This window comes from Cordyceps fumosorosea (genome assembly GCF_001636725.1).
Source record: "Cordyceps fumosorosea ARSEF 2679 chromosome Unknown scaffold_21, whole genome shotgun sequence".
NCBI classification, from domain to species: Eukaryota; Fungi; Ascomycota; class Sordariomycetes; order Hypocreales; family Cordycipitaceae; genus Cordyceps; species Cordyceps fumosorosea.
In genome coordinates, this window is record NW_017387321.1 from 211,603 (window position 1) to 232,743 (window position 21,141).

The following is a 21,141-nucleotide window of genomic DNA, read 5'->3' on the forward strand; positions in this document are numbered from 1 at the left end:
ATTGTTGATTAGCAGACTCTGGACATTCTAAAACCCCGCCCCCACACTTCGCCGAGGTTCTATGGCAGCCACCGGCCGGTGCGGCCGAACCGAACAAGTGGAAAAGCACATGACTAATGCCTATCAAAATACGCTGGCCGATGCGCGGCAGATTGCTAAGGTTTGGTCAGACGCATCAATGCTAATTCAAAGTCCGTTTGCACCCCGATTTCCTCTTCTTTTCATGCTCGTTCCTTTTTTCCGACGCCCTACTCTGTAGACGACTGTCCAATCTTTCCACACGGATCTCGCCATTCTCGCCACCATTGTTCTACCACAGGCCGCTTGCTGCAATTGACGGCCTTGCGGCTAATACACTGCAACCTTGCGCTACCATGCCCTCCCCCACGGGCAACGACCTGACAGAGGCACACCAGCTGCCAGCATTCTACTCGCCACGCGCCACGCCCGCCGACGCGGGCATCGAGGACCATGGCGACGTCGCCTCCGCTCCAGTAGACGACCTGTCGCTGTCCCCCGCCGCCGTCGGCACGCCCTCGTCCCAACCCCCGCCGCCGTCGCTCCTGTCGCCGGCATTCACACCCCCGGCCACCCCCGGCACGCAGACACCTAAGACTCGGGGACCTCGAAGCGTCCCTGTTGACAGCTCCATACCATCAGGCGGTTGCGGCTCCAAGAAGCCCCGTTTGCTCGAGAAGCTACCCGAAGTGCAATGCCTCGTTCGTGCGCGCATCCCGACCGTCAGTGGCACGGAAATGTTTCTACACCTCTACACCAACAATGTCGATAATAAGGAGCATCTTGCCATTGTTTTTGGCAAGCACATCCGCAGCAAGAGTTTGGACGCGCCGCGCGAGGGAGAGACGGAGATGGACCGCATGATTCGCGGCGCCTACACAGGCCGCTTGTTTCCCGGCCGCACCACGAGTGGCATGGCCGCCAGCGAGCCCAACACACCAGTATCAGAGCCTGCGACAACCAAGGCCGCGGATCCTCCCTTGGTGCGAATTCACTCAGAGTGCTATACGGGCGAGACTGCCTGGTCTGCGCGATGCGACTGCGGCGAGCAGCTCGACGAGGCCGCCCGGCTGATGGGCCTCTCCGACAACGAGAGCGGTGGAATTATCATCTACTTGCGACAAGAAGGCCGCGGTATTGGGTTGGGCGAGAAGCTCAAGGCCTACAACCTGCAGGACCTGGGATCCGATACTGTCGAGGCGAACCTGCTCCTCCGCCACCCTGCGGATGCCAGAAGCTACGGCTTAGCCACGGCTATGCTGCTCGATCTCGGACAAGATAGTGTGCGGCTGCTGACCAATAACCCTGACAAGATCCGTGCCGTTGAAGGGCCCAACAGAGAGGTGATTGTCAAGGAGAGAGTTGCCATGGTACCACTCTCGTGGCGCGGAAAGGGCGGTTTTCGAAGCGAAGAGGTAGAAGGCTACCTGAAAACAAAGGTACGCACAAGTGAAACTCGCTGTTGAAGAACCGATCAATTGCATGCTAACAAGGTCACGGCAGATCGAACGAATGGGCCACATGTTGGACATGGGAGGCATGCCACACTAGCAATATGCATTTTATGATAGGACATGGACAACTGCATTGCACATACATGGCGTTTTTTCCGGCGTTTGTCGAGTTCCATCTGGATTCGTATTACAGCATCAGGCTCGCGCGACCATCTAAACAAAGCTATATACACATACCTCGCCACTACCTGGCGTTTGAAGTAACGCAACATGGTATAGAGGAATTTAAAAATTACGCATCATTTCATTTGTAAACTTAGGTATTTAAGTCCTTGGCCTGCAGCAGGTCGTGTGATGTTGGTGCATGGCCACTTCGACCTACCCTACCTGCATACGGACATACTAAGGTACCTAGGTACCTCTATTACCAAGGCCACCTGATGCGCGCTCGCGCTCTCCACCTAGAAATTTCGCTGATCGCGATAAGCTCCCGCTTGCGCCAGCCAGCGAACCATTTCTTTGCAGACTCGTTTCGTTTTTTACCCAACCCGCCATGGCACTTTTAGAATTGATTTCGACCCACTAGCATGAAATACTGATAAATACGCCCAATATCATGTCATTTGGCGATATCCGGCTACGGCTGGTGATTCGCAGGCACACCGTGCCAGACGTGAAGCTCGTGTGGCCATGCTCGTCGTCGGATGATTTGACTATTGCCAAACTGCTCGGCCTGGTCAATGAGGTGGTGCCTCTCGAGGGCGGCGAATGGGGCCTCGAGGACTATGTGGTCGAGCTCGGCGACGGTAGCAACGGCTCCAGCTTCGAGTGTTTGCACTTTCAGCTCGTGTCACGCATCCTCAAGGATGAAGATCAAGTCTTGTAGGTGTGGCGCGCGCGTCAAATAAGAACGATTGACCTAACGTCTTGGGATAGAATTCGACCACTTTTAAGCGACGACCTTAAGCGACGACGACGAAGCGGGCGACATCAAATTTCCAACGGCGGCAAGCATCTGGTTGATGGTATCGCTTTTGGGAGGCCTTGGCTACATCTGCCTGGGGATCGCCCGGCCCTCGAGCTCCCACCGCGTAAACGGGCGCGCATCACATACGGCGATCAAGGCGACGAAGACCAAGACTCCGATGCCGAATCCGAGTTTGACGCTGACTGGGACTCCAACGACGAACCAGAGGCCGACGATGGAGAGCACGCAAATGGCTCCTCATTCGAAGACGAACAAGGCGATGAAGACCTGATGCAGGAGCTGGAGCTTCTCAAGAAGGACAGGCGTGATATTTCAGAAGCATCGAGCGACAATGAGGACGTGGGATTCGGGCTTCTACCCATGCTGGATTCGATGGCGGCGCTTCGCATGGCATTTCCCAACATCCCATCATTCATCATCCAGCAAGAGCTGCGTCGCCAGAGCCAGAAAATACGGGATGCATATACGAAGCTGGCACAATCGTACGGGCCGAGCCTTAGCTTTGACCAAATGATGGACTCAGTCTTGACGACCTCGCGACCGTCGAACACCCCAATTACTACGCGTTTGCAGTCCTTAGGCGAGGATTCGCCGGCACAGCCGCCGACGGGTCGTCGTCTGATTGAAGTTGTGGAGAGCGAAGGGGATGACGTTGTTGGAGAAGATCCAGACTTGAACGAAAGTGGCAAGGTTATTGGTCTGGGCATTCGCGATGCTGATGTTGGCTTGGATAGCGAAAGTGAGGGCGGCGAGACCAGCGATTCTGACTCGGATTCTGACTCCTCAGGTGGCACCTCCTACAAGCAAGCTAAGGATGTGGCCACGGAGAATAAGAACGACGATTCGGATGATTCCTTTTCCGAGTTTGACTCTGACTCTGATTCAAGTTCTGATTCAAGCTCCGATTCAGACTCGGAGGACGAAGTAGCTACTGCTAGGTCTCGAGATCCCATTGAAGCCTTTCTCAGCAGCGATTCTGATTCTGATTCCTCCGATAGCGAGTCCAGCTCCTCGGAGGACTCTGATTCTGGGCCGATGGAAATCTCTACGTCAAGGATACAAACACTTTCGAAGGCTGTGATACCGCCTACACCATCTGTACTCGTTCCTGCAGTCAATCCCGGCTGCGGCTTGAGTAGGACCCAAAAACGTAACGCAAGAAGGAAGCGAAGCAAGCAAATACGCAGTTCGGCCAGCGAAGGCAACTCGCTACATGACTCCACGCCTGACGAAATCATGGCTGATCTTGCAGCCCGGAAGGCCGCTCTTCTCAGCTCGCTTGGAAGCGATTCTCTGCCATCTGAAATCCCAGAGTCTGTGCCGTTTGACGCGTCTCTCAGCGAGCCGCCGGCTGACCAAGCATCAACGCGAACGACAAACGGCGTAGCTGAGCTGCAAACGAAGGGTGAAGCCGCTAGCGCCTCACAAAGAAGACTCAATCTGAACACCGGAGCGAGTAAGAGGCTGCTGTTTGGTGCCCTTGGAGTAAAAGCACCAAAAAGCAAAGCCGACGAGGAGAAAATCAAGCAGGATTTAATGAAGGGCGTCAAACCTCTTGCCAACAAACGACTGGTGGAAGAAGTGGAGGAGGCAGCACAGCCAGATACTGCTATGGAGGACGACAGCTGGCGAGACAAGATCAGCTACCGTGCAGTTGAATGCTGCCAGGAGGGCATTGTTCTGAGTCAACCGCCATTCCCATTTGTGCAGCGTTGGGACCCGCAACAGCAATACAACTCATCGCGGAAACGCAAACGGCATTCACATTCACAGCACTACGAAGACTACGAGGACAACTCGCTAGTATTCGGTACACCGGCGAAAACGGGATCTAATAAAAAGATGAAGTCGAAAAAGAAGAATTCTGACGACCAAGCCGAGACCGAGATGCCCAACAGTCACGCGGGTGATGCTGGACCTGTAGAAGATCTAGATCTGCCCCCGCTCCCATCTGATCTCACATCACTGGTGTCGCTGGAAAAGGACGCGGTTACTCCGGGCCAACTAATTACCTGGAAGCAGCTGTCCATGTCCAAAGCTACTGGTTGGCAACCTCAACTTGCCTCATTCACGGCTGTTGTACTCGTGGGCTCTGACAAGGATAATATCCAAGTGCTTCTGGCCAAGCGTGATCGAGAAACGAATGACCACGTATATGATGAGCATACTGGGCAGCGAGTCTACGAAAAATTCGAAGCACCGGCGCTAGACGACGAGGAAGAGGCTGAGGCAGACGATGGGCACCGAACCATCAGCTGGTTTGAGATGATGGAGCCACGACAGGTTCCCGGATCAGCACCCGCAGGGTTCGTTGAGATGACCAACGGCGCCCTTGCCATAGGAGAGGTAAGCGCGGAAAAAAGCGGGCATGCCTCGACGGGACACTCAGAGACGCAGCAATCCGCCGAAACGCACACGAGTGCTGACGGTGCCGACTCGGCGCTGTTGCACTCGGCACAACGCCAACATCACTTCGAGCTGCCTCTAGCAGACGACGGACTGGTGAGCGCGGCGAGCGACAGCTTGGACACGGGTCACGCACCTGGTGTGCGGCAACAGAGCCACGAAGAGGAGACTGTGCCTGCGCGTGGGTCTCCCGGAGAGGGCCGCCGACAACAAGAAGCTGCTGCTGACAAGGTGGCAACAGGATCTCTCTCCGGGAAGCCAAGTCTAGGCAACGAGGCAGACACTGCCACGGACGCCCAGGAGGCGGCGCAGCCCCAAGCGACTAAGACGACGACGACGGCGAAGGGTAAGAAGGGCAAGGCAAAGGCAAGAGCGGAGACAAAGGCTGCAGAAGATAACGATGCTACTACGGTTATACCGTCGTCGCTGCCTGACGATGTGCAAAATGATGTTGAGGACGGCGTCATGGACATGGAGGTGGGCGACTCGCTGGCTAGGGACGACGACGACGACGACGACCTCGTGATCCCAGAAACACTTCTCGATGCCGTGGCGCCGCTCGCACCGGTTCCTGATCTGCTAAACAGTAGCCCGTTTGAGTCGCTCGAGGACCTGTTCGTGACGGCGTCATCATCGCGGGCGTCCAAGGACGAGGCAAGCAGCTCGCTGCCCGTCATGCCGGCCCCGCGCGCCAGCGATGCCGAGTACGAGGAAGCCATACGGCGGCTCGACGACGTTGAGTCGGACGCTGGCGCGTCGCGGAATCTGTTCCCCAACGCAACGCAACCTACCACGGGGCCCGCGGCAGCCACGACAGCACCGGCGGCGCGGAGCAGCCCGCGTAGACAGGCCAAGCCGACCAAGACCGGATGGACCCTGCCGGAGGGCAGCCTGGTGATTGCGCTGAGCTCTAGTCCCGTGCAGCAGCGACGACAGGCATCACCGGAGGCGGCGCCTCGGAGGGCCAGGCCGGAGCGGGCGGCGGTGGCTGCGAGTAGGCGTCGCAGCGCGAGCGCGCAGGTGCAGGCGGAGGAGGAGCGGGAGATCGAAGGCAGCCAGCAGCAGCGGGCCAAGCTTAGGAACCGGTCCAGCGAGCGGCGGGGAGGCTAACAGCAGAACGGGCAGGTCGTGTCGTGCCGTGTCGATTCGTGTTGTCGAAAGGATGAAAAAAATATACCCAGATGGAAAAGAATGTGTGCTGATAGGTATCTACGAGCTTGGCGTTGTACAGATAGGCTCAGTGTATAGTAATGTATGGCTCTTGGAGCACGGTTATTGCTCGTTGCGGATAGAGTGCAGGCGGATTGCATTGGAGTTAAGCGCCAAGTTTCGTAAGGACCCCTAATGTCTTCAACGTTGTGGCTGGGATGGCCCGAGGCAAGCTTGGCGGTTTGGAGGGCTGAGGGGCCAGGGCTGATAGACTGGTGGTGGGTGGGTGGGATGGTGATGAGGGTGGTGTGGTGGCTTTACGCTTAAAGGTCAGTGACTTGACCGCCCTGTCACGCGACCACTTTGTATTGGGTGTGTCTTGGGTGTCGTGGAATGCCCACCTATCCTTTTTGGAGTTTTGTTCGCCATTGGCAGGCAAGCGGGAAAGAGGTTAGGTAACTAGTTGGTGGAATTCCCTCTTCCGAATTTACTTCTCCGACTTTCGGCCACCGTCAAGTTACGCAGTGCTGAGGGAAACGGACGGACGGGCCGGCCGGTAATGAGTCTGTCGTGCAAGATGCTGTATCTTGTTTGCCTTTTCTCTCTCTCTCTCTCTCTCTCTCTCTCTCTCTCTCTCTCTTCTCCTTCTTTCCTTTTTTCCCGCCGTGTCCTACAGAAAGCAGTTCAGTTGGCGCTGCCAAGACTTTCGGTTAGACACTGCGGTGTGAAGAGCGTTGCGCTCGTGGGAAGACTTGTCGTCCACTAGAAGGTGGGCATATGATGGGCAATGGGGAAGAAAATCCAACCAAGAAAAAAGCCCGGCTTCGGTAAATTGTTTAGCTGAATATTTCGCTAGCCGTAGTGGCGGCCACCTTGGCACATGGTCGTGCTGTAAGCAGGCAGGCATGTTGTGTGTTGTGTGTGTGATGGAGGCTGTCATCCTGAGGGCATTGGGTGGGTGGGATGTGCCTGTCTCACCGTCCCAAAAAGCTTGGCTTAAAAGCCAAACCCAATAACTATCAGTCATGACATGCCCGACTTCTTTCCTGAACCCTCATGGTCCGTGACGTCTTTTCTTGACCTGCTTTCCACCACCTCTTGTTTGATGCATTTCCCCTTCTCTTCCAACTTGCCGTTCCGTACACCAGCACCACCCAAGCCGCATGATCGACGGATCTCTGACGCGAAAACGAAGAGCCTAGGACTTGTCCACCTGCACCACCACACGCACTTGTGAATTTAGCTCGGTCCCCTAACTTGTGGCTGCGGGGAAACCTGGTTCGCCAATCAATGACTTATTGTTCGGGCAAGCCAGCAGCCGGGCAATCAATCAGTCATTCAATTCACGCCTTCTTCTTCCCACCCGATCCAGACCTGACCAGGGCTGGCTTGCCGTCTGAAGGAGGGGTCTCTCGCCACTGATTAAAAGCGCAGACGGGCGGCTTTGTCTTGTTCTTCTTTTATTCACCAAGGAAAAGGGTTCCTGGCTGGCCAAATACCCTTTGTCACGTCACCACCTACAGCAACAAGCCCGTCACTGCTTCTTTCGCTTTTTACGTTTTCCCGGAATTTCTCTTGATGCTGCCGGTATAAGAATACGGCCGTGCAACCGCCGACAGAAAGCCATCGCGGGGTAAAAAAACACCCGCCAAAACCCTACCGACCTGCAGCGCCTACCACCTCCGCCATGATCCCTTCACCAGCCTCGGCGCGCGCCGCCTCGTCCAGCACCACCACTCTCACCACCATCCTCGCCATTCTTCTCCTCCTACACCCCGCCGCCGTCCTCGCGGCCAAATCGCTCCCCGTTCCCCTCCCAACACTCCCCTCCGTCACCGCCGGCGCACCGCCGGACCACAACCACCACCAAAACGCCAACGTCAACCGCCGGGAGCAGCAGCCCTCGGCGCCGTACACCCCGCTCGTCACCCAGGCGCCCTCGGCCGTCCCGGACGCCGACGTCCTGCAGGGCCAGGGCTTCCGCCAGGAGACCTACTACACCTGCATCACCGCACCCAGCGGCCGTGAGCACTGCGGCTGGCACACGCCGCTGCTCCGCCTGCCGGACAAGGAGGGCAGCGCCGCCGCCGTCGTCGCCGCCCCGGGGGGGCACCGCGCCACAGACACCCGCGTCGTCGTTGCGGCAGTCGCCGCGCTGGCAGGGCTCTTCGCCGTCGGCATGATGTGAGCGGCGGTTGGATTGTTCTCGAGGTTCATCTTTTTTAGGCGCATATATCGGCATGGATGGGTTTTGTCAGGCGAGGTCGGCACGACAGCCGTCGCCTTGACACTGATGATGATGACGACATATATGATTATGATTGTGATTTTATTCTTTAGGATACTTGCTCTTGTTAGAGACGCAGGTTTTGTTCTCTTCTTTTCATGTTTCTTCTTTTCCATGTTTCTTCTTTCTTTCCGTTTTTATTTGGCGTTTTGGGGGAGTCATGTCGGGACCCGGGACATGCACATGGACCAGACCAGAGATACCACACCATTCGTTATGAGTGCACATATACACCTGCGAAGCAATGCATTGATTTTCTATCATGTGGATACATTCATGCACATTCCTCTGAAAGTGATGACGATGACGATAACATCATAGTCCGTGTGATGTTAGTACAGCAAAAACAACCATTTACAAGCAGCATAACGCTGCTTATAACCGCAAGTCATGTAGGATAACCGATAACCAAGGCATCGGATTTATAGGCACATTTTTGATACATCAGCTGATCACTCAATATCACCCAAGAAACCATCTTGTTAATTTTTTTTTGTTTGGTAGAAACCCCCAAAACACCATTTTATTCATGCTAGCGAATTGAGGACAAGACGGAAAGGCTGCTCACAACCATTTGATAACCTTTTTTTTTGTTTCTCCCCCCTTCATATCAACATATTCATCACGCTCACCCTTCTCCAATGCTTTTCTGTGGTTCCCGCCAAAATCGTCATGACATGGATGAGTGAATAGCGACAGGCAGAAAAAACAAGAAAACCCAAAATGCTGTTGCACCACGGTACTTGGCCAAAGATTTCCACACATGATGAACCTGAAAAAAAAAGCAATGTGCCAGAGCGCCAGCCCAACTGCAGGGAAGAGTCTTTTTTATCGAGTGCTGTCGCTTTATTCGATGATCCCGGATCGCATCGCTGTTGACATGGCACGCGTACCCTCCCGCATCCCGGTTTGTTACAGAGTCTGCGCTTATTTCTCCTTCTTGGGCTTGGCGCCCTTGACCTTTGCCGTGCCCCGGAGCTTCTTTAGACGGTTCTTGCGCTGCTTGCCTGCACAGACTGTTAGAAAATTGTTCACACATATCGGTTGAGAGGCAAGAAGTTCACGAGTGTGGGGAGTGTGAGTATCGGCGCACATCCACCACCTCGTCTACTCTTCTTGCACTACCACAACAAAAGAAGGAAATAACGTACGCTGCTGCTTGGCGGCGCGCTCGGGCTTGGTGGCCTTGCCGACACGGATCAGGCGGTAGCGGGGCTCGAACTTGAGCATGGCCTCGGGGGAGTCGTAGACGGTGGCGAAGCCGGTGGTCTTGCCACCACCGAACTGGCTCTTGAGACCGAAGACGGAGATCTGGTCCTTCGAGGCCTTGTACATGGCACCCAGCTTCTCGGAAAGCTCGGTCTTGGAGATACCAGCACGACCGGGGTGGAGGATATCACTGCAGAACCAAACCAGATTAGCAATTGCGCATGGGGAAAATGGAGCAAAGTCGCGTTCGGTTGTTTGCCGTTCGGACACGATAAGAGAAGAATATTTGAGAAAGTCGAGATGGATGATGCCAAGCGCGTTGTTGTATTGAGCTCGTTGTTGTATTGAGCTCGTTGTTGTGGTTCGTGGTGGCTTTGACTTGGGAATGCTTGCAAAACTGTCGATCAGGCCGTAGAAGCAAGAAATTTCACATTCGCCTTGGATTTTCGTCGAATTCGTATCCGCTGCATCAATTTCGTCATGGCGCTCGTCATCTCGACTCTTCGAAAAATTCTTCTCTTGTTCGTGCCGCCCCGAGCTTTCCCTAACAATCGCTCGCTCTCGCAGGAAAGGACTGGAGGGGGAGAACTCACACGACCATCTGCTTGCGTCCCAGCAGAGGGTTGCGGAGGAACTTGCGCGTGCGAAGCGTCACAGGGGTGTCGTTGTCCGCCATGGTTGCTGATTTTGCCAATGTGGTGCGATGGTAGAGGGAAGAGGCCTTTGCGTGATGATTTGAAGCCGTGGATATGAGGGCTAGAACTGCGGGCTCCTCTAGCGCGCACCCCAAGCCACGAATGGATTTTTTTTTGCCTGCGCCCACAAGTCGCTTAATGAGCCCAACCCTAAAACTTTTGGTGTTAGTCACGTGAACCATCTTAGCCCATCCCTTTCTCGTGACTTCAAGTGGGCCAATAAGGTGAGGAGCGTTACTGGTTAACCTGCGTATTCGTACCGCTCTCAAAGTTCAGTCACAATAACAACTTTGATACATGTAGTCGACATGGCACCCTGGCAGGCATCTGTCGATAGATTCTGTTATCAGTATCTGCAATTAGAAGCGGAACCAAGCCTGCCACCTGCCGAATTTCTCAAGTTGTCCGACGCACAGGAGGCTATCTACGAGCGCGCCTTCGCCGACACTGTGCGATACGCGCCGCCACCGCGCTATCAGTTGCGCGTGCTCAAAGCCCTGGTGGCCGCCGTCGAGAAGAGTATCGACGACTGGGAAAAGCATGTAAGTTCTGGCAAGCAAGAGCTCCGTCACGCAGAGCCCCAATGCGACACCCTACTCGTAGACAGAAAAGCAGCATCTGATGAATCCTCGTACTCCTCTCCTCTCTCGTAGGCGCTTTCTGATAACCTCATGTCGGCCATGACGGATCTCCTCGCCGCCCCGCTGCCGTCCGAGGTCGACTCGGCGCAACAAAAGTGCTACGTGACCTACGCGCTATCGCTACTTCAGCCGCCACCGGCCGAGGAAGAAGTTGCTACCGCTGCCGGTGACCACGCGCAGCCAACCATCACGCTGCTCGAGAGTCGTTCGCTCATCTCGGCGGGCGGCACCACAGGCCTGCGGACGTGGGAGGCGGCGCTGCACCTGGGCCAGTATCTCTGCGAGCGGCCGGCCCTCGTCCGCGGCCGGCGCGTGCTGGAGCTCGGCGCCGGCACGGGCTACCTGTCCATCCTGTGCGCGCGGCACCTGGGCGCCGCGCACGTCCTCGCATCCGACGGCTCCGACGACGTCCTCGCCAACCTCCCGGACAGCCTGTTCCTCAACGGACTACGAGAGGCCGGGGGGCAGATCGCGCCGATGGACCTGAAATGGGGCCACGCGCTGCTCGGCGCCGAGGAGAGGCGGTGGAACGGCGGCCGCGGCGTCGACGTGGTGCTCGGCGCGGACATCACGTACGACGCCAGCGTCGTTCCCGCGCTCGCGGCGACGCTGCTGGAGCTGTTGGCGCTGTACCCCCGCGCCGAGGTGTACATCACGGCGACGCAGCGCAACCACGCGACGTTTGCGGCGTTCCTGGACGCGTGCCGGACGCACCGGCTGGCGGTGGAGGATCTGCACTACGGCGTCGCGCCGCGGGAGCAGCAGGCGGGGCCGTTTTACAACGACACGGTGGAGATTCGGGCGTGCAAGATCAGTAGGGTAGCATAATAAGCGGCAAGGTTGCTGGGCCACGACGAGCTGAACATGAAGGAGCGCGGTGCAGGTGCGGAGCAACAGGACTACTTCGCGGGCTGCCAGGGACCCTTGATGCATGCCAGCAGCTGTGAGCTTTTGCAGATGGTTTGTAAGCAGAGCAGTTATCTTCTCCAGCATCACGAGGGCCAGCTCGACGCAGAGGAACACGTCGACTTGTACCACGTCAGGTTCAAGTGGTGGGGGTGTTTACCCTAGATAGCCCGGGCAGAAGGTGTCGCGCGAATTGCACCGAATGGGAGTAAATGCCCGAGATGGTGTGAGTTATTTTACGGATGTCTGTGTTTGGCAAATTGATGCCCGATGAGGACTTGCATGAAGCCATGGGCTGGCTGGCATTGGCATAACCATTGAAATCTAGATGTAAGTCTCACCACCAGTGTCCGTCCTACTTGGCACAAAAAGAGGAAGGTTTGTTATGCTCATAGAAAACGTCGCATGAACTACAAAACCTTGGCATGGCTGCATGTTTCTCGTCAATAGCAGTACAATGTCTTGCTCTGCGATCATTGATGGGCATTCAGAGGCGAGCACCATAAGCGTGCTGCCCTGAAGCGCGACATCCTCGGAAGTAAACGGCAGCGCGAGAGTATCATGGCAGTGTCACGACAGTGTCACAACATTTTCAAGGCAGTATTACGATTATCGGGGCTGTAAACGGCACTTCTTGGTAGCCAATCGATATTAATGACGTCTGTCAGTTTGCCCAACCACAACGTGGAAGCCCTTCTACATCGCACCACGAAAACCGTTGACCATCAGATTCCGTACTTCGCCGTGACCCCGTGTCTTACTCACGATACTAGTTATGCATGCAATAGTCAAGTAGCCAAACGGGCCTTGGCTTGATCGTGCCAAGCCCAAAGCTTGTTTGCGTAGTGGCACCAACGCCTGACGGCATTCGCAAGTCACCCAATAGGCAAAGCTGCGCAACCGTCTCCTACCTCCCGAGAGGCATTTGCCGCTGCTGACTAGCAATCTTCGTCGTCTTGGACAAGACAGATTTCCCGAGACAGTTTGTCAAGGTAAATGATACGTAACAGAATGTTTCGGCATGAAAAAATGTAGTAATGTCGTATATATGCCGTCATGGACTGCGCCGCAGTGACCACGGTCCCTAGCTCCCGTCCGCCCTGAGACCTCTGCCTTGGTTTTCAACGTCGCGGGTTCCGGACCACGAGACTGTACGTAGCCGTTGTTTTGTGATAGTGTATATCCGTGATATATGGGAGAAGTCAAAGCTTTGACCAGCCAACTTATCAGGTAACTGGTGTGGCAAGTTGTGCTGAAAAGGAACTGGTATGGCTGGGTGGTGATGGGGCCACTCGGGCAATGTCCATGGTTTAATGAGAGTAATCAAAGTTAACGCACGTAATGGATGTCGGCTTGGGTATGCGCACACCCTAATGTTTGTTGTAGATGTGTGCACAAGGACCAGTTCACAACGACGCATCCTCACACAACATGCAACTGGTGCGTTGACAGCACTACTTCTGCATTGAGGCTGCCTTAATTCCCCGTCCTTGGCAATCACACCCTCATACGACGATCCATAATTCAGTACAGCCACGCAAACCTCAAAAGTTTCCTTCAAAATCCTCTCTAGTCCTTGCAGCTCAACCACCACCACCATGCCCGCTTCCTCCGGGTCGACCCAAGCCCCCGTGCACCCGCCCTGATGGTCGTAAACCAGGCTTCATTTTGCCGATTAACCAAGATGCTGGCGAGACTAGAACCAATACCGACTGCGCTGGCCGCGTGAAGCGCCTTGGATGCTCGACTTGACCGGCGCGGCGGAACCGCGTCTTCGACCTCAACGGTCAATGACTATGTTGATTCAAGGTTACACACCAAGTAAATAGTTACTTTACTGCAGAAGGTGGCTTGAATCAAGGACCGCAATTGCTGCATTAGTAGACAGCTGCGTCGTGACTGGAGGTGAGATATCTGTCGCGCAGGATTGCGGCAACAGGTTCGAGCCGGCCCCGGCCGGCCCCGCCGACCGACTCTCCGGGCACGCGCGGGGAGTGCTGCCGCATTGCTAATTTCGCTTGAATCTTCGCGACATTGCGCAATGTTTGCGAGGGTGATAGTAGAATTCAGTCATGGAAAGGGGTAACTGCATCCGTTAAATTAAGTGGTTGGTTGGTACGTGATGCAAGTTCCGGATTGGATTGGAGTCGTCAGGCTTCAACGTATTACGGCGGGCATCACTGCATTAATTTGTTACTGGAAGATGTCACAACTCATAGAATCTTCAAGCATATTTACTACATTGGTGGACTACACCCTCCAAACTCGGAATCTGCGCTGATTTTCTTACTCCCTGTAACGAAAAGTAACAGAAACATTATTCAGCTTTAAAAAGCCAGCCACTAGGCTCCGAGGACCAACATGCCACAAGTAACGGTCATATCCCCAGAAGGAGTATTCGCGGTTGAGTACACAAGTGTCGCTTTTTACTAACATCGCAAGCCTGGTGTGTAGCCATTCATCGGCGGCCCGCGATATTTGAACCCACTGTAAGATGACTCGGGGTTTTGATCGCTGGCTGCTGTTGTTTACTACCGATATTGAGCAAGTTTGACTATAGCCATCGGTGTCGACTGCTGTAATTCGAACACAAAACAACTGACTACCACAGAAGCCGAATAAATCACTCAAGAATTAGCCACAGAGCCAATATGCATTTGCTTGATGCGTCGCCTGTGCGAGACCTCCTGCCGCCGGGCCGGGGCCGAGTCAATGCGAAACCCAAACGACACCCGTTTGAGTGCGATATGTTTCCATTCAAGATATGTGACAAGGACCGTGGGCTGGCCGTTGGAGCTGGGGGGCCCCGTCACAGGGCGAGGCGGGAAATGGGAAAGCCCGTGGAAGCCGAGAAACAACGCATTGTCGTATTAGCATGGATAGTATCGATAATTAAACCTCAAACGGCCATGTGAGCAGGCCGGCAGTCTTAATGCACGCCGCCTGCAGCACAAGAACACGTTGTCTGCAGCATGCAAGCCTGACTTGACGGTCGGTTTTGGCGGCTGGGCTGGGGGAGGCGGTGGATGCCACGACAGCACGTGTACGCCGTATGCAACGCGGAGGCGGCGGGCGTCGGCGAGTACAACGGAGGACGACGATCAATTGTCGGCGCTGCGGAGACTCGCGGTTGGGAGAAAAGATGATTTGCCGTGATACTAGGGCGGGAACATGCAGCTTTGTGCTTGTCACCATCGTGACGGTAGGCGGGTGTCGTTGGATCCTAATTCTCTGGGGATGGCTGTCTGGCTGAGCGGGCGCTGAGACAAGTGCGGAAGGTATGCAGCCCAAACGAAGGAAACCGGAAGCCGGGAATCAACATTTGACTTCATTTCGTTTTCAAGTTCTTTACTTGTAACAGGGCCCTTCGTAATGATGGAGTTGGAAGCACTGCCACAATACTCTCGCCTCGATGCCTTGGCCAGCCAGGCTTGACAGCGGGAGCGGCTTTTAGCTGGAATTAGCTGCAGCGATGGTCTGGTGTAGGGGACGCCTTTTCCATTATTAACCCCCTCGGAGCAAGTTGTTAGCGGTAGCAACGGCGTTGAAGCGAGAGGGGTCTGGAACAAGCCGTGTGGCAATTCGCGCCTTGGTTCTTGATAGAAAGCGCCACACAGCTTCGCTCGCTGACCACCTCGGCTGGAGCGTGTGGCTCAACTGATAGCTAGTTGAAGGAACAGACGACATCTGCCGTTTGGCGTGGAACATCGGTCTCCGCACTCCCCTCATCGTCGGACCAGTTGATGCTGAGCTCGGGCCCAAGTTCAGGTACCAACGCAGCAATAGTTGGCCGCTACTGGTACTAGCAGAACGGGCCTGATGCAGTTCTCCAAGATCTCTCACATTGTGTCGGGGGCGGATTGGATGATGGGACTTCTCCCCAAAGCGCTGGGCGGGCTGTAGCCATGCAGCATCGCTGCTCGCCTGCTTGTAACCCCAATTTTGGCCCAATATCGCCCCCTCTTTTCTCGCTGTAGGTCCCAACTGGTTCGCGACGGCGGTCGGTGGTGGAGCGGCCGGCCTAGGTAAAAGTGGTATTGCTTAGTTACAGGCTCGGGCGGCACGGAGCATGGTACTTTGGTTGCTCTGGGGGCGTGCCCTTGAGCACCTACTGTAGGCAATGGAACCCCAAGAGGTTCGAGACCGTTCGCCAGGCGCCGAACCCCTGCAAGGGTACGGTGGTGCCCGAGTCTGGCGGTGCACTGTGGAATGAGAGTTGTCCTGGGCATGTACTTGCTTTTTTGCGCTGTCATCAGCAAGAACTCGAGTACCGGGGAGGGCTACCTATTAATGGTATCCGTATCTTTGCAGAGAGATGCGAACCATGCATCGTAACATGAAGCTTGGGGCCCGTCACCTGGGCATCGAAATTGGCCCATTTCGCAGCTAATTGATTGATTTCTCAAAAATTCGTTTGCAACATTGGGCCTTGTCGTCGCCGTCTCTGTGCTCGCCGTGGTGCTGCGCATTAAAAGCTTGGGGACGGAGCTGAGGGGTGTGTACGAATAGTTCGGTAGGTGTCACGCCACAGGATGGCGTTGTGGTGTGTGCAGGTTGTGCGGTTGTGATTGCTTGATTCTCGCTTGGTTTGGTGGTGCGCATCGATCGTGATGGGAGGTGGGTGGTTTTGGTGGTGACATTCTAGGTGCAAATGCCAACCCAGCTGGCTGACGGATCAACAGTGGGCAAGGCGGGGCTGCTGGAGTTAGAGCACCACGAAAAGAGAGAATTACAGTGGACTTGGGCGCCAAAGACCAGCCAGCCAGAGCTGCCACCGCCTGTTGCTGTCGGCACCTTCCTTGCTGCCCCGCCCGGGGACGGTTTTAGGCCCTGATAGCAAGTATTGGATGCCAATTACCAAGCTTGATGGGCCGGCCTTGTGGTCCTTTTGCTCCTGGCATGCTGACGATACCGACTGATTACCACGATGTTGTAGCACGCACGCAATCCATGACGGAACACATGGCTAACATCTGTGCCGTCTACTGGACAGGTACTGTCCTAGCACCTCAGACCGCCAACCACCAACCCTGGGTGTGCCCATGTAACAGGTTGTCGGTGCTCGCCTAACTAATGGGAGGATTGTCCAAGCGAGCTTTCGGAGAAGCAAAAAGGAGACAACGGAAGGCAAAAAACACAAAGACTAAAAAAATGGAATACCATGTCTGTGCATGTCTCTTGTCACAGAACTGTCACTGCTTCTCGTATGTCTGGTTCTGCACTCCATGCTACAGCCTCACCAGTCCAGTCGCGCCCACTCACACGCACCTTTTTGGATGTCCATCCATCCATCCACACCTCGCTGCAACCTTTGCCTCATGTCGCTCCTTTTTTTCCTAGAGCTGCGCCAAGTAGATTTTTTTTTTAAAGAAAAATCCTCGCCGACCTTGGCTAGCAATTCTTAGTTGCAAAGGGAGGTGTGCCAGCGCTTCAGCTCAGGTACTGCAAGTTACCCCTCTGGCCACACCCTCTCGTTCTCTTAGAAAAACCTCCGTTTGCCCTCACTCAGCTGCAGAGGAAATCAAGAGATCAAAAGGATGCAAAAAAAAATCTCGCCACTTGAGCAATTCAGATCCTCCTCGTGTTGCTAATTTCTCTCTCCTTTGATCAGCATCATTGGCGTCTTGCAACCACCGACCGTGCTTGAATTTCAAACGTCACCATTACCAACTCCCCCCCCCAGCGAAGCGCCCACCACGTTATCGCTTCAGCCACTGGGCGTGCTGAGCCTGGCCTTTTCCAAGGCCCTCTCACAAGGGGGAAATTAGTGACACTCCCCTCCGCCCCGAATATCCCAGCCGGTTTCCTCTCCTGACCAGCAACCTCTTCAATCAAGTTTTAATACCGTTGGCGCGCCTCTCTCAAACTCAAAATCCTACCTTTCTGCATCCCCGTTTCACCCTCTACTTGTCTATTTTCGTCTCGACTGCTCAGGTCCTCAACGTTCCTTTGCAGCCTTCCGACTCTCGTCCTCCTATCTACAAGCCAAATCAAACAAACTCCTCAAACTGCCTCATCGATACGCACTCAAACGAATAACCTCCTCCGATGGTCCATCACGGTTGTCATCACGTCTTCTACGCACCAATTCCATACGCCTAGTTTTCCACCAGCAACCATCATGTCCGGCCCTCACAACTACACTTTTGCCATGCAAAAGTACCTCCTCTTGCAAGAGCAACACGCCGAGCTCAGCACCCACCTCGAGCAGATTCGCCCGCGCCAATCCTCCCTCTGCAGTGGCGCTTCCACCGCCTCGTCCCCCGACTCGTCCCCCAATCGCGCCGAGCCCTCTCTCTCGTATCCCGTCACGAGATGCTCGCCGCGCAAGAGATCGCGCAGCGGCCAGGCGCGCTGCTCCGGCTGGGCCGCCGACGGTCGCCGCGGATCCGCCGTTCTCGACACCATCCCCGACGAGGAGACGATGCAGGTGATCTCCGCCGAGGAGCGCCGCCTCTTTGACGTCAACGAAAGCATCAAGCGCGCCCTCACCGAGATGCTCAACTGCGACATTGTCCGTGCCGACAGCTCCATGCGCATGTGGACGCAGACCCGCCTCATGGAGGCTGAGAAGGAGCTGCGCTCTGGCCGCCGCCGCCGCAGCTCGCCCTGCCGACAATAAACACCAATACCCTATACCTCTTACCTTGACTCGGCATTTCCTTACCAGCGGATGACGTTCATTCGCCAAAAAAAACTGTACACTAAACTACCTTCTAATGCATTGCTCGGTTTGGCGTTTCTGGGACACATTTGCCAATGCTCACTCTGCGAAAGAGCTTGGCCACAACACTTGCACAGCGAAATCTTTTCTTCTTTCATTTTCGGGGTTTTTTGCGCTTAGGGGGTCGTGGAGCTGGATCAATGCGGTCCAAGGTACCATTTTAATTTGTTCTTTTGTTCTATAATTTTGAGTCGCGCCTTGATGCTGTAGTTGTCTAATGCTACGGCAAAAAAGCTAGGCTGCATAGCAACTAGGTAGACTGCTGAATGACCAAGTCACCATTTGCACCACAAGAACAATGCCTCCCACCAATAGCTGTGCTAATGAGTTAATCCTTCGGAGCAATACGATTAACAATACGATTACGGATGCCAACTGGAGTGCGATTGAAAGCTTCTCGAGCAACTGATGGGGACTTCGCTTTATTATGGACTAATGTTGCACCTTGTTTGCTGGTGTGGAGCCTGTCGACGAAGTGGGGACCCTCCTAGCTTCCAAAAATGGCAACTACACCAAAATAAAAAAGTTGATGGCTGAACTTCGGCCCTTTGTCCTTTTGTCCCTTCTGACGTCGCGACAACAGCTATCTCTTTCCTTCAGTCTTGTTTGCTTCTCTCGCGGTGTTGGCGCCGTTGCCATTCTTTCTCTGCTGCTTGTTTTCATTTAATTGTTACTGCGCTTAGTGTTCTCATCTTATCTGAAACAACACAAAGAATCAAAGAGATCGCGCAAACACGCCACCATGTCGGTCCTCCTCGAGACCACCGTTGGCGACATTGTCATCGACCTGCTTGTTGAGCATGCGCCCAAGCTTTGCGAAAAGTGAGTACCGGCAACCTTACACTCCCAGAACCTCGCATGACTAACAGTGCCCAGCTTTCTCAAGCTTTGCAAAACCAAGTACTACAACTTCGCCCCCGTCCACTCGGTCCAAAAGAACTTTTCGTTTCAGACTGGCGACCCCCTCGGCCCTCTCTCAGCAGCCTCCGATGGCGGCTCTTCGATATGGGGCAACATCTCTCGCGATTCGCGTGACCGCACCTTTCCTGCGCTATTCCATCCCAAGCTCAAGCATCTGGAGCGCGGCACCGTTAGCATGGCAACGGCCCCAGACACCTCCGACCCAGATACTCGTGTGGCTGGTTCCCAGTTCATCATCACCCTTGGAGAGGACACGGACTTTCTGGACGGCAAGGCTGCCATATTTGGCAAGGTTGTCGAGGGGTTCGACGCTCTAGAAAAGATCAACGACGCCATTGTCGATGACAAGGGCTACCCACTTGTCGATATTCGCATCAAACATACCGTCATCCTGGACGATCCGTACCCGGATCCAAATGGTCTTCGTGAGCCAAGTGCTAGCCCCCAGCCGACTGAACAGCAGCTTAAGACGGTGCGTATTGCCGACGAGGCAGCGCTTCATGAGGATGACGGCGTCGACGAAGAAACACTCGAGCGCAAGAGACGCGAGCGTGAGGCGAACGCGCAGGCGCTCACTCTGGAAATGATGGGCGACTTGCCGTTTGCGGAGGTGAAGCCACCCGAGAACGTCCTCTTCGTCGCCAAGCTAAATCCCGTGACGGCTGACGAAGACCTTGAGCTCATCTTTGGACGCTTTGGCAAAATACTCAGCTGTGAAGTCATCCGCGATGCCAAAACCGGCGACTCACTTCAGTATGCTTTTATAGAGTACGATGAGAAGGCATCCTGCGAAGCTGCCTACTTCAAGATGCAGGGTGTCCTTATTGACGACCGGCGCATCCATGTTGATTTCTCTCAGAGTGTGAGTAGAATCAGCGATGTTTGGCGAAAAAATGCCAACAATAAACGTAGAGCCAACGCGTCCCGCGGCGGATGGGGTGGCGTGGACGAACTCGAGAAGCGCCGACAGTACAGGGAGGAGGCTGATCGGCCAACGGGTAGAAGCTACGGCATGGTTTATGGCAACGAAGAAATGCGCGGCCGACACGAGCGTGCTGGAGCGGATCAAGGGCGTCGCCGGGGCGGCGAGGACGCTGGTAGAGCTGACCCTACGGAAAGCAAGACTGGCCACGACCGGGAAAGAGACTTCCGCCGACGGAGCAGAAGCCAAAGTCCACGCAGGCGAGACCGTAGCCCTGATCGTCGCAACAGAGGCTGGGCAAGTGGCCGCGAGGGCGATGGACGTAGAAGAGACGACGACCGCAGGGACTACCACCGCCGAGATCGGGACCGTGATGGACGTCGCGATGACAGACGGAGGTAGGCTATCAGCGCCACGATCTCACCTGCTCAGCGGTTCCTCGCGCAGATAGGCCAAACTTGAATAGGCAATTTCGGCGAGAGCTCTGATCGACATGACCTAAATACCTCAACCACATCACCTGGACACTGCCCAGCACCGTATAATCTACTTGCAACATCTGGGGACAAAGAGACTCTCTGCGGTGTCACGAGACCATGAAGTACCGGGGCGCTTATTAGTGCAGGGAAGCTATTTACAACCTGTGGGGTGCATTACATGAGCTTGGCAATGACTCAATGGCTCAGATGGAGATACTCCGCGCTTCTCTGCCTTGAATACCCGGATCGTTTTCGGCAGAGCGTTGTTGGCAAGCCCCGCTGCCGCGTTTCTTCGCTCATTTCCAGGCCTGGTGCCGAATCCTGCGTGGTGATGGGCATCAA

General features: G+C 55.0%; 7 protein-coding genes across 7 annotated transcripts; 6 read left to right on the forward strand and 1 right to left on the reverse strand.

Annotated features, from left to right (window-relative positions):
- Nucleotides 1–374: 374 nt before the first annotated feature.
- Nucleotides 375–1,569, forward strand: ISF_07341 (GTP cyclohydrolase-2; the record flags this gene model as incomplete). The annotated part of the gene is made up of 2 exons (XM_018850944.1): nucleotides 375–1,457; nucleotides 1,522–1,569. 2 exons carry the CDS (start codon nucleotides 375–377, stop codon nucleotides 1,567–1,569), a joined length of 1,131 nt encoding a protein of 376 aa, XP_018701856.1.
- Nucleotides 1,570–2,088: 519 nt separating this feature from the next.
- ISF_07342 (hypothetical protein) lies at nucleotides 2,089–5,976 on the forward strand (the record flags this gene model as incomplete). The annotated part of the gene is made up of 2 exons (XM_018850945.1): nucleotides 2,089–2,354; nucleotides 2,409–5,976. 2 exons carry the CDS (start codon nucleotides 2,089–2,091, stop codon nucleotides 5,974–5,976), a joined length of 3,834 nt encoding a protein of 1,277 aa, XP_018701857.1.
- A 1,726-nt stretch (nucleotides 5,977–7,702) lies between these two features.
- ISF_07343 (hypothetical protein) lies at nucleotides 7,703–8,203 on the forward strand (the record flags this gene model as incomplete). Its single annotated transcript, XM_018850946.1, has 1 exon — nucleotides 7,703–8,203. One exon carries the CDS (start codon nucleotides 7,703–7,705, stop codon nucleotides 8,201–8,203), a length of 501 nt encoding a protein of 166 aa, XP_018701858.1.
- Nucleotides 8,204–9,229: 1,026 nt separating this feature from the next.
- ISF_07344 (Ribosomal protein S24e) lies at nucleotides 9,230–10,187 on the reverse strand (the record flags this gene model as incomplete). Its single annotated transcript, XM_018850947.1, has 3 exons — nucleotides 9,230–9,318; nucleotides 9,454–9,701; nucleotides 10,105–10,187. 3 exons carry the CDS (start codon nucleotides 10,185–10,187, stop codon nucleotides 9,230–9,232), a joined length of 420 nt encoding a protein of 139 aa, XP_018701859.1.
- Nucleotides 10,188–10,514: 327 nt separating this feature from the next.
- ISF_07345 (hypothetical protein) lies at nucleotides 10,515–11,675 on the forward strand (the record flags this gene model as incomplete). Its single annotated transcript, XM_018850948.1, has 2 exons — nucleotides 10,515–10,748; nucleotides 10,860–11,675. The coding sequence occupies 2 exons, from the start codon at nucleotides 10,515–10,517 to the stop codon at nucleotides 11,673–11,675; spliced, it is 1,050 nt and encodes a 349-aa protein (XP_018701860.1).
- Nucleotides 11,676–17,874: 6,199 nt separating this feature from the next.
- On the forward strand, nucleotides 17,875–18,375 carry ISF_07346 (hypothetical protein; the record flags this gene model as incomplete). The annotated part of the gene is made up of 1 exon (XM_018850949.1): nucleotides 17,875–18,375. The coding sequence occupies one exon, from the start codon at nucleotides 17,875–17,877 to the stop codon at nucleotides 18,373–18,375; it is 501 nt and encodes a 166-aa protein (XP_018701861.1).
- Nucleotides 18,376–19,219: 844 nt separating this feature from the next.
- Nucleotides 19,220–20,722, forward strand: ISF_07347 (cyclophilin-type peptidyl-prolyl cis-trans isomerase; the record flags this gene model as incomplete). The annotated part of the gene is made up of 2 exons (XM_018850950.1): nucleotides 19,220–19,299; nucleotides 19,354–20,722. The coding sequence occupies 2 exons, from the start codon at nucleotides 19,220–19,222 to the stop codon at nucleotides 20,720–20,722; spliced, it is 1,449 nt and encodes a 482-aa protein (XP_018701862.1).
- Nucleotides 20,723–21,141: the final 419 nt, after the last annotated feature.